The sequence below is a fragment of the Pleurodeles waltl genome, chromosome 1_2, assembly GCF_031143425.1.
Source record: "Pleurodeles waltl isolate 20211129_DDA chromosome 1_2, aPleWal1.hap1.20221129, whole genome shotgun sequence".
Classification (NCBI taxonomy): domain Eukaryota; kingdom Metazoa; phylum Chordata; class Amphibia; order Caudata; family Salamandridae; genus Pleurodeles; species Pleurodeles waltl.
Genome location: NC_090437.1, coordinates 1,174,297,816 through 1,174,310,475, shown reverse-complemented (window position 1 = coordinate 1,174,310,475; position 12,660 = coordinate 1,174,297,816). Strand labels below are relative to the sequence as shown.

At 46.1% G+C, this 12,660-nt stretch overlaps 1 protein-coding gene across 1 annotated transcript in view; it reads right to left on the bottom strand.

Annotated features, from left to right (window-relative positions):
• Window positions 1-12,660, bottom strand: part of HTRA3 (HtrA serine peptidase 3) — a 263,892-nt gene that overhangs the window by 161,333 nt on the left and 89,899 nt on the right. Inside the window, exon 2 of the mRNA XM_069203412.1 lies at window positions 10,547-10,646. Within this exon, the coding sequence (XP_069059513.1) occupies window positions 10,547-10,646 (100 nt within the window). The remainder of the gene's footprint in view (window positions 1-10,546; window positions 10,647-12,660) is intronic.

Genomic DNA, 12,660 nt, shown 5'->3' with positions numbered 1-12,660 from the left:
ATAAAAGACAATGCTCATTAGTGCTGACACACCTACTAACAGTGAAGAAGTTAGTTTATCAGAACTGAGCTAGTTTATTAGTACTGACACACCTACCAACAGTGAAGAAGCTTGTTTATTAGCTCTGAGCTAGAATATTAGTACTGATGCACCTACGAATAGTGAGGCAGCTAGATCATTAGTAAAGACTCACCTACCAATATTGAGGCAGCTAGTATATCAGTATCAGTAATTACAGTAACAAACCACTGATACATCTCATTGTGAATCACAAATAAAAGACAATGCTCATTAGTGCTGACACACCTACTAACAGTGAAGAAGTTAGTTTATCAGAACTGAGCTAGTTTATTAGTACTGACACACCTACCAACAGTGAAGAAGCTTGTTTATTAGCTCTGAGCTAGAATATTAGTACTGATGCACCTACGAATAGTGAGGCAGCTAGATCATTAGTAAAGACTCACCTACCAATATTGAGGCAGCTAGTATATCAGTACAGAGCTAGTTTATTAGTACTAACATACTTCCCAATAGTGAGGCAGCTAATTTATCAGTAAAGAGCTAGATTATTAGTAAAGAGTCACCTAGCAATATTGGCAGCTAGTTTATCAATACTGAGTACTCGCGGTGACGGTCCGATCGCCGCAATCTTGGTGGTTCGACTGCCAGAAGACCTCCGCCACCACCAGGATCATGGATCTAGATGGGTTGGCGGCAGTGAAAGTCATGGTCAAGCACGGCGGTGCCGATGTCAGCACCACCATGCTGATCACGACTTGACTTTCCACCAGCCTTTTCATGACCGGGTCACCACCATAAAAAGGCTGGCTGAAAAGCACAGATGGGGACACAGGGGGGGCCCTGCACTGCCCATGCCCAGGTTGTGGGCAGTGCAGAGGCCCCCCTGTCATCACACACAATGCGGTAGCATTGGCCTCGGCTCTCCCTGAGAGCTGAAGCCAATGCTGCTGCACTGTCTGCGCCAGCCAGCCTGGCAGGGAATTCATAATACGGCATTAGGGAGGCTGCAGGCTTGGCGGCGGCATCTCCACCAACCTATTGGGAGTCCTGCGGTGGGACTGCCAAAGTCATAATAAGGCCCCAAGATCTTAAAGTCAAGTTAGAGAATGGTGACTAGCATCCGTTCTGACATCGAAGCATGAAGGCTTGTGTGAGTGCCATAGCACATTCTTTCACTTTACAGAAATTAAGTTGTGAGGCTTTTTTCCACAGAGAATACAGCGAGTCACATTACTTCGACTGATTTACTAGACACGTGGCACCACTGCAGATGAGAGAAAGGTCATGGCAGCAGATCATCTAATACATTCCAACTTTTTTTTACTTCTACAAGAACTGCTGAGAAAGTTGGGCGTGGAGTGGTGTAGATAACAAATGACGTTTGCTAATTTCTTCACTGCTAGATTTGAACTGATTATCACCATAATACCCAGTGTTTCAGCCAGTGCTTAATTTGAGCTGGTGGTTGCCAGTGGGTGCAACACCACTTATTTTTGGGGAACGGCACTTATTCCTCCACATCCGATATTTACTGAGAACAGATTGTAAAGACTGAGAAAGAGAATGATAGTAAAACCGTCACAAAGGGTGAAAGCAAGAACCTGCAAGAGTGGGAAAAGGGTGCAGTGAGTGTTTGGTAGTGGATTAAACACTACTAGCCTTGGAATTCAGTGCACTGATGTTTAATTGCACCAGCCACTGGTGTCTACGCAGACCTTCGGGCACCAGCAGTCTTTCTTTCACAAATTAAGCACTAGTTTCAGCATCACAAGCATGAAGCACACTAGATATCTGGATGGAGCTTCTATTTGCTACATGCACGGAAGAGTTGACAGGCAGGCAAGGGAAGGGGTTTGCTCTCCTTTCTGAATGCAATAAGTCAGCTCATTTAACCAATCACAATGGGCAGTGGTATTCAGAGGAGAAATGGCCAATGCATCATTATAGCTTTATATAACAATAAAAGGAGCTAATCATGGCATTCACATATCAAAATACTATCATCTCCATGCTCTGAGCTGGTGGTTGCCGGTGGGGCGCACCACCACTTATGTTTGGGGTGTGGCATTTACTCCTCCACATCAGATATTTACTGAGAACAGATTGTAAAGACTGAGAAAGAGAATGATGGCAAAACCGTCACAAATGGTGAAAGCAAGAACCTGCGAGACTGAGAAAAAGGTGCAGGGAGTGTTTGGTAGTGGATTAAACACTACTAGCCTTGTAATTCAGTGCACTGATGTTTAATTGCACCAGCCGCTGGCTTCTAAACAGAGCTTCGGGCACCGGCAGGTGTCAGCTAAGATATGTGTATAATATACTTATTTAACAGGACATTCAGCCACTTCCCTTCATCCATTGGTCAATTGTTGCCATTGACATTTTGCTTCCACCCACTGTAGCATAAAGCATGGGGCAGTGGGGCAGCCTACTTCATCCACTGGCTAATTTCACTTTGAGTGACTGCATTTAGCCCTTTCACAAGGAGCACATTCACACACAAGGTAGTTACCTTCAGTTCTAGTGTTTTCTCTTTTGTTTTTACTTTATTATTACTTCAGTGTTGCAATTGTGTGTAGAGCCTGGGGTGATAGACGTGTTTTATTAGATCTGATCACAAGGCACAGTCCAGCTTTAGCAGTTCCTATCTCCTGCACCAGCTGTAAATTCCTTTTGAAATTCTGTTTATTTCTATGACTTCTGCTTTTTCATGCTCTACCTGTACAAACCTCTTTCATTATTTCCTTCTTGCCTTCCTTCTTTCTTGCCTTTCTCTTTCTTTCCTTTTTTTGCCTTCTTTCTTGCCTTTCTTCTTTTCTCCTTTCTTGCCTTCTTTCTTCCCTTCTTACTTGTCTTCCTTCTTACCTGCCTTCGTACATTCTTGCCTTCCTTCTTTCTTGCCTCCCTTCTTTCTTGCCTCTTTCCTTCTTTATTCTTTATTCTTCAGTGTGCATCTGTGAAATTCCAGCATTCTAAAGCAAACTCTCATACATTTTGTCCTAGTGATTACATCACACACTGATATAGAGTCCTCGGCGAGCCATAAAGTTTCTGTTCAGATCATGCAAGACACTAAAGTAGTACCTCAAATGTAGTCCAAAGGCACATCTTTCTTATGACGCAAGCAAAGCCTGTATTTTACATATTAAGAATGATATTGTACCGCAGGGGGTGCACACAGTGGGGTATACTCATACACACAATATCGGATTGTTCATGGATCCACCCATTTTGGGAGTCAGTCAAAGGTTGTAAATACCAACTCCTAGAAGAGCCATTAGAACTGTACACCAGGGTGATGATGCTGAGAATAAGGGTGGACCAAAACTGGACAACTACACACTGCTCTTCAGTAATGTGGCCCTGATTATTTGAAGGCAAGATATCAAACAAGAATGGGGGTGAGGTGGTGGGGGGGCCAACATAGACTGGTGCATGAGTGGAGAAACAGATCTATATCGTGCGTAGATGCCCCAAGAGGTTCACCAGGATTTTGGAATAAAGGTAAAATAGGCATCTTAACTAATGCCACTCTCCGGATTAATGTCAGTGGGAGAATCACCCACCTTAGGAGCAGGGTTTTAACTTTATCTAGCATTGCTTTATAGTTAAGAGGAAACAGGTCAGATTATTGATTTGTGACATGCACCCCTAGATACCGGACAGGGCAATATCTATTGAATTGGTCCTGTAGATTAAAAGGCATAACTGTTGATAAGGCATTAAATTAAAGGGAATCTGTTTTTCCAGGGTTGATTTGTCTTGGCTTGATCTTGTATCATACTACCTTTGTGAATTCCTGAATTAGCTCGATTGTACTTTCAATACTAGTTCTGTCTGCTTTTAGATAAAGAACCATGTTGTCAGCAAAGAGCTTGATCTTGGGTATTCCTTTGATTGGGGGTTTAATGGAGGCAGCACTAGGGATTCTTCAGAGAGCGTAAAATTAACTTGAGAATGCTCTTTATAGACCATGTTTACCTCTCTGACATACACGATGGTGTGGATCCTGAATATTAAGCAAGGAATATTCTTATGCCTTAATACTGCAGCCAAAATCATGAGTACAAAAATCTCAACAGGTAAGCATGTATAGATTTTCCACACCTAACTCCACATATATGTATTTGACAATAAAAATATATATCTTCAAGGTATATAGATGTGTAGCTAAGAATAGTACATCTGCTCTTCCCTATCTACAGGTACCTTTCGATATCTTGGTCCTGGATACTTTGGCTATGATATTAAGGTATCAAAATACTCCTGTAAGCGATATTCCAGGCTACAACCACACAATAGGGTCTACCGAGAGACCCACAAATTGGCAATTAGACAAACAGCAATGGTCACCAGAGTGCTTGCATCATTTCTGCACTGTTTACTGTTGCACTTTAAAAAAAAACCATATTTTTCATATTTTTAATCCACTGTTCTAACATGATCATCCTCCATATTAAAACTGTAAGTTAAACATAACAGAACGACTGCCATTTGTGCTTTGTGACACGTGTGATGCATGCGCATATGGGGGTAGTTTCGCTTATGTATGCATTGGCAGCCTGCCTTAGTGGATTCACTTAAATAGAAAACCTATTAGAAAATTGCCAGCCAGTGCATGCAAACAGCATCAAAAAAGCATTGTCAAACCAATAGCTCAGCCAAAAGTGTTAGTACTGCAATGAATCTTAATGTTCACTAATTCCTGTCCATTGCATACATCTACTTGACTTTGCATCTTCCTCTTAAACCATTTTCTTAGTCCGTAACTAGCTGAGCTCAAAATTCATCTGGTCTGTCTCGCTTTCCTGACAGAAATACTTATTCTTTGCAGTTTGCCCAATTCATTGCTGTTAGAAATGGGGTTCCTGGTTTGCTAGGGTAGGCATCTCAGCCAGGCAGGGACCACCACTCTAGTCAGGGCAAGAGATCTACACAACCAAGATAGCCCCAGCTCACCCCCTTGGTAGCTTGACATGAGCAGTCAGGCTTATCCCAGAGGCAATGTGTAAAGCATTTGCACAACAAACACACGCACACACACACACACACACACACGTGACTCAATAAATACACTACACAGAAAACTCCACAACAAGTTATATAAAAATAAACTGTATTGCATAAAACATTCTTAGACCAAAGACAGCACAAATCAGTAATACCCTGCTACACAAGCAGTTCTCAGATCATCACATACGGTACTAGTATTCTGCAAAATAGGCAGTTCATCATTATCCATAGATACACCCTCTGCACATGTACTATAAAACATCCAGGTGAGTGCCCATAAAAGTGAAAATGGTCATCATCCTAGTATAGCAAAACAGAGAGGCATAATCATCACATAAGTCCTAAGGGCTTGAGACCGTCATCGTAGAGAGAGGCAGAACATAAAGAGAATCATTCCATCACCCCTTCAATAGCAAAGTCACTGCGCGTCAGTGCCTCTCCTACTGAGGGTGCAGGGTAGATACCAATCCCTCTCACTAAGCACGGAATCCTCCACGCTCCTATTATAGGGAATAAGGTAATCAGAAAGAAAAGGCTGGGCAGGCACGGGTCCTCTCGTCGAGGTTTCCCTGTCTGCCCATCCTGCCAGACGTAATGCACTGCCATCAAAAGATATGAAGAGGAGCCTACCCTCAACAAACGAGGCCCCACGGCCTCCGGTACTTCTGCTGCGGGGGGAGGGGATCAGGCCAGGAATCCAGCTCACCTAGGTGGGAAGTGACCCCCCACTCCTCACACAGAGGCCGCCTCAACAAGCAACTCTAAGCCGGGGAATCTCCGCTCTCCTCGGACCCCACAGTTTTTCACTTGAGGCTCGTGCCATGGCTGTGACTCCGCACAAGGAAGAGCCCGCTTGTACCCCAGGGACACTACAGGATGCACGCTCGTCTGCGCTATGGCAACAGGGCTCCACACAACCAGGGTGACACGGGGACACCCCCTGCTCCTGCAGCAAGCCCAGACAAAGTACTCCTCACGTGCTATTTTAGGCTGAAACCCACAAAGTGCTCCTCACATGCTGGGATAGACCAACAATGCAGTGCTCTGCATGAGCTGTATGAGGTCAGCAAATAAAGCGCTCTTCACCCGCTGGAGAACAGAAATGCAGGGAAAAGGGGGCACACCACCAGCTCCTGGAGACAGCTGTAGGGGGACCAAGGCTGCAGGGTCCAGGCAAGCAGGCCAGCACAAAGGTCCTGGTGAAAGCAGTGGCAGTCCCTCTAGTGACCTATCAGGTCACAGGTCAGTCTCAAAGCAGAGCAGTCCCAAGGTGGTTCCTGGCAAGTCCCTCCAGCAGCAGGATCTAGTGTGCAGTTCAACGGTGCTCTGTCTTCTCTGTTTTCCAACATGGGGAACAACGCTTCTACTTATACTCTGTTTACCCAGCTTCTAGAAATAGAAAGAAGGTTCCAACCAGCTCTAACAAGTTCCAAGAATGCCCCTTCTCCTCTACAATGGCTCCAGACATCAGTAGGGAGTAAACAATCCTTTTGTGTTGGGGCAGAACACATCCTATACAAATGTAAGTGCGCCCCACCTCTACCTCTCCCAGCCCAGGGAGACGACCCAGTATGAGATGTACTTCTACTACACCTCCACCCTCCCTGTGTGATGGCTGTCTGAGACGTATGCACAAAGCCCAGCTTTACCCCAGACATGGATTGGAGTCAAGCTGCAAAAGCACCAGAGTTATAAGAACAGAGACACACACTTTCTAAAAGTGGCATTTCTACAATTGTAATAAAAAATCCACCTACACCAGTAAGCAGCATTTCTCACTACCATTCCAACCATATCAAACATGCCCAGGTCATCTCTCATAGATTAGAAAATACTACTTAGCCACATGAAAGGGCATTACCAATGCAGTCTTATGAGAGAGGCATCGCTCACAGTAGTGAGGAATCAAATAGGCTGCTTGTCACGACTAGGACAGGCCACACAACAAGGCACATGTCTTTACTTGTACCCTGCCCATAGGGCTACCTAGGGGCTATCTTAGGTGTGACTTATATGTAATAAAAGGGGTGTTCCAGGCCTGGCAAGCACATTTAGATGCCAGGTCCATGTAGCAGTAAACTGTGCAAACAGTCCCTGCAGTGGCAGGCCCGAGACAGGTTTGCAAGGCTACTTCTGAAGGTGGCGCAATCTACGGTGCAGGCCCACTAGTGGCATTTAATTTACAGGCCCTGGGAGTAAGGGATACCACTGTACAAGGGACTTACAGGTAAATTAAATAAGCCAATCAGGTGTATACCAATCATAACAAGTTTAGAAGGGAGAGCACATGCACCTTAGCACAGATCAGCAGTGATAAAGTTCCCAGAGTCCTGGAGCCAACAAAAAGAGGTCAGAAACATAGGCGGAGGAAGGCAAAACGTTTGGGGATGACCCTGCAAAAACAGCCAGGTCCATCATAACCTCCCACCAGCCTAAAGCCAGGGGAGACCAATCAATACCTTGATGGGCTTTCCTCCTTGGGGTGATAGAAAATGGACCCTGGTCCACAATTGCAGGGGCACGTTCCAGTTCTGAACCCAGTTGGATCCCTCTCTCTATGCTTCCAGACAACCTAAGCTACCCCATGGGGGCTCCTTCGCTGCCAGTGGCCTAGAGCCAGACCCCAGGCCATCCTGGGGTCTTTGGTCTCTAAAATATCTGTGAGTGGGGAGCGGCAACCCTAGGTGCGTAGCATCCTCTCTCCACCTCCCACTAGTTCAGGGGTTCTTCCCAGCCATTGGTCTCCCAGTCTAGAGTCTAGACTGGACAGGGGTAAGGGCCAAGCCTCTACCCCCTGCCCCTTCTTCTGGAATTCTGAAAACCCTCCTCTTAGGTGTGGTACCCCAAGTCTCCAGAACTGGCAGGGCACTGGTAACAGCCCTCCTGCACAATTCTCCCACCAGCCCAGAGCCACTACCCTGAAACTGGTCTCCCAACCCAGGGTCTGCACCCTTGGGCTGAAATGGGGTCAGGGGAGGTACCTCTAGAAGACAAAGCTGAAGGGAGGCTGGTGACAGTCACTTTTTCTGCCAGGTCAGGGCAGACACCCTAGACCTGGTTCTCCAACCCAGGGTCTGTACTCTAGTGGAGAGTCTTCCTCCCCCGCCAACTCCTCTCTCTGGACTTCTGCACCCTCCTCAGGGAAGTGGTAGTGCCAGACACCAGAACTGGTTGGATGTTGGTTTTCATTGCCCCCCCCCCAAGTTCTCCTGACACTATGGCATCCCCCTCAGTGGATGGTCTCCCTGTACATACTTAGTTCCCTAACTGGGGCCCCCTCAGGGTACTCTCCAGGCTCTGGGGCTGGGTAATTTAGGACCTGCAACCCTCCCCTCTACTACAAGGGGACCTGTATAGGCTACTCTGAACCTCCCCCACCCTCAGTTGGGGGGACCTTCCGCCACTCTCTTCAAGATCACTCCCAGATGCTTTTCCAGACCCCCTGGCACTCACACAGAGGTCTGCTTCCTTTGCAAGCTCCCTGTGGTCAGAGAACTTACACTCCAACAGATGTCGGAGTAGCCCTGGAAAACAACAACAGAACATGTGCTCTCTGATAATCAGACTGAACAGCCCTTTAAAATTGTTTGCTGTGCTACTCTTCACCCATCCCTCCAGTGCCATTCAGCAATCCTTCACAAACTACCCCCAAGACTAGTGTGTCAGCTTCCTGCTGCCCGAACTTCAACCTGTATTCCTCAGGGGTGAAGCCATACTTCCTTATCAGTGCCTCCTTCATAGGAGGATACTCCTGCCTGTCACTCCCTTCCTGGGCCCGTACGGTATCCCTCCCTTCCTCAGTAATATGGCTCCCCAGGCCAGCCCCCCAATCCTTCTCAGGGATCTTGCGCGCTAACAGAGCCTCCTCATATTCCATCAGCCACTGATGTATGTCCTACCCCTTTCTGAACACATGCACCGAGTCTGTGGGCATATGGGGATTAACCCTGACACTGCACTCAATATTCCTGCCCCCACTGGACTTCACTTGCAGTGCGTTTGAGCCCAGACCCTTCAGACTGTGCTCAAGGGCAAGTCTTTCTCTGGAAAAGGCCCTTTCAGCCTCTGCCATCCTCTCCTGAACTAGGGCCTTCTCAACCTCAGCCCTTCTCTCCTCCACAGCCAGCCCTGCCAGCTGCAACCTCAGGTCCCTCTCTTCCCACCTATCTCTGAGTTACTCAGGCAACAGCGAGTGGGAGGTGACACTGCTCCTAGAACTGGGCCCAGCAAGGGACTCACTATCCCAGTCATCTTCTCCCTCTGCTTCAAACACTTCGGGATCAACGACCCCCTGGGGTGTGGACTGGCAACCCTCCCACTCAGAGTCCTAACTAATCTGGGGGTCCTCTTCGGGGTCTTCCTCAAAACCACCCCCCCCCATGGATCCCTGGTAGCACTCTTTGCAGGTCTCTTTCAAAATAGTGCAGGGTTCTACGAAGGTCTGCTATATGGGCTTCCTCGCTTACAGCTGGTCCCTTCTCCCTGCAGAAAGCCTTTATCTCCTCCACAGTGTAGTGGAACAGGTCATCTAAGACAAAGGTTAACCCCATTTTGACAAGGTAAACAAATACAAGTGCAAAAACAAGATATCCAGGTGTAAGAGCTGACACAGAAAAAATGACCAAATGAGAGAATTCAGGAAAAAAACAATGGTCTAAGTGCAGTTTGTAGTGCAATAATGAGTCACCATGGTATTGTGCAAGTACAAGTCCTATTCTTACCACTAATCACCAATGTTAGAAATGGGGTTCCTGGTTGGCTAGGGTAGGTACCTCAGCCGGGCAGGGACCACCACTCTAGGCAGGGCAAGAGAGCTACACACCCAAGATAACCCCTGCTCACCCCCCCCCCCCACGGTAACTTGGCACAAGCAGTCAGTGAAGAACCAAATAGGCTGTTTGTCACTACTAGGACAGGGACAGGTCACACAACAAGGCACATGTCCTATCTCTTACCTACACAGCACCCTGCCCTTAGGGCTACCTAGGGTCTACCTTAGGTGTGACATACATGTAGTAAAAGGGGAGTTCCAGGCCTGGCAAGCAAATGTAGATGCCAGGTCCATGTGGCAGTAAATTGTGCATGCACGCCCTGCAGTGGCAGGCCCAAGAAAGGTTTGCAAGGATACGTCTGTGGGTGGTGCAAGCTGTGCTGCAGGTCTACTAGTAGCATTTAATTTACAGGCCCTGGGTATAAGGAATACCACTGTACAAGGGACTTGAAGGTAGATTAAATAAGCCAATCAGGTGTATGCTAATCATACTGAGTTTAGAATGGAGAGCACATGCACTTTAGCACTGATCAAAAGTGATAAAGTGCCCGGAGTCCTGGAGCCAACAAAAAGAGGTCAGAAAAATAGGAGGAGGAAGGCATAAAGTTTAGGGATGACCATGAAAAAAGGGCAGGTCCAAAAATTGCACATTTATAAACCATGTATGTTCTTTATTACGTTACAGTGCGTACCATTTCATATCATTACATAGATGTGATTAAAAAGACAGCAGGGTACCTCAGAAAAAGCTCGATGTGCACAACAGCTGGAGCAATCTTTTCCACAACATCTGCAATGAAGTTAAACTTGTAGCGAGGGCTGTTCCGATGTTGGTGACCTATACTGGCAGAAAATAATTGTATATGTTAATAGGAAAATGCCCCCATATTGTCTTTCCTAAGCCTAACGCACATTTCCTGCTGCTTTTGTCCCACATATGTTAGCAAAATAACAATGAAAAACATAGTTTTGGACGAGATGTCGAGAAGACACAAGCAAGGGATGCTTTCCCACATTAGATTCCAAGATCTACCCACTTCAGACTGACAAGAATAACTGGAAACAGATGTGCAAGGTTGACAGTGTGTATCTACATATCCTTTCAAAAGGTCACGTGTGTAAAGACACCGTAAAACCCCTCTTTTAATGGGATGAAGCAATACAGTATGTTCCGTTGTCAATGTCAGCCAAGTGAGCATTGTGACAGGGATGCGGTTTTACTGCCCTGGTCTGTGTAAACCCTAGCAGGAGTACTTGCTTTAGATTGTGATGGCTTAATTTACACAAAGAGCATTATTTAAAGTTCACTAGTAAAGATAACATAATCTCATAAAACGCTCTCATAAAAACAATTAGGTGTAGAGTTATACCACAACATAGTCATCTTTATTTTCACTTCGGAACATCGGCAGCAGACCATAAAAGGACATAAACAAACCTCCCATAACGTGGCAAGTGTAGATTTCTAAGATATGCCATTAGGCAATGTGAAATTAGAGCACGTGAATGACATTTTGCTAAAATAGCTTATGGAAAAAATAAATATACTGTATAAGAAGCTATTTTATGAAAGGCTGAATTAAATGGTGTTCTCTTGTTTATCATTGTTAAAATAAGCATTGTGATGGTGTCATCAGATACTGTGATGCTGTAAGATGCAGAGTCAAGTGCGGTGACTTCGAGGCAGTAAGTGTGATGTAGTCAGTGTGAAAAATGCAATCACTTTGGCCCTGCACGTGTATAGTGTAGACTGTCTAATGATGCCTTGTTTTATCATTTGTGGGCGCAAGGCAGAAGAGTGAGGTGACAGTTCAGATAAATGGATGAGAGTAGCCTGACCAAGATAGAGGAAAGAGGGAGACTACAGCAAAAAGAGACAGACACTGGCAGAATAAGCAGAGAAGAGAACATAAATAGATTTTACAGTAGGTTAGGAGAGCAAACAGTGAGATAGGGACATGGAAAGTTGGGAAATCGGTGTACATCTGAGAGAAGAACAGAGAAAGAGGGCATCAGGGGCAAAAAGAGAGAAGCGAGAGACCAGGCATGTAGAGCAGATGGGTGGCAAGAAGAGATACAGAAAAAGATTAGGGGGTCGACGAGAGTGGACAGAAGGAGACAAGGGGCCCTATTCAGACACAGTTGCCGCTGGCTACTGGGCAAAGTGGCGGGGAATAAAACAAAAATAATATTTTTTTTAAAAACTTACCTGAAAGCTCACCACCGCTCTCCGCTGCACTCCAGGCACAGGTTCCCAGCCTGCCCTGTGGCCAATCATGACACTAAGAGCAGCATTATGATTGGCTGTAGCGCCCTGGATGGGAGTCCAAGGCAGACTGGGAGCCTGGTCCTGCTGTCTCCAACCCGGCAACACAGTGCCGGGTTGGAGAAAGCCCTGTGCGCTTGTGTGTTTGGCAGGCCCGAGACGGCAGGCCAAACATACAAGCGCACTGAGGGGAGTGCCCTCCATGGCTGTCATCCCCTCATGACCTTCCCTTTTAAAAATGAAACAATAATAAACAATGTATTTTTAAAGGTTTGCAGCAGCTGCTGCTGCTGGCGGGAGAAGGCGAAGCTCCTTTGTAGTACATTTAGTAGTATACCAATAGTATTACTAACATACTACAAAATACTATTTATATACCTACGTGTGGAGGTCTCCACCTGTCTTTTCTGTGCGAATATCCCTACATATGTAAGTATATGCTATAGTAGTAAATTGTGGAGCAACAGAGAAAAGTGCCTAAAAAATGGGGAATGTGTACAACTAAAGGAGAGAAATTAAGAGAGGACGTTTGAATGGATTGTTGTGGAAAGTTATGGAAAGGTTTAAGGAGTGACATGCACCCACC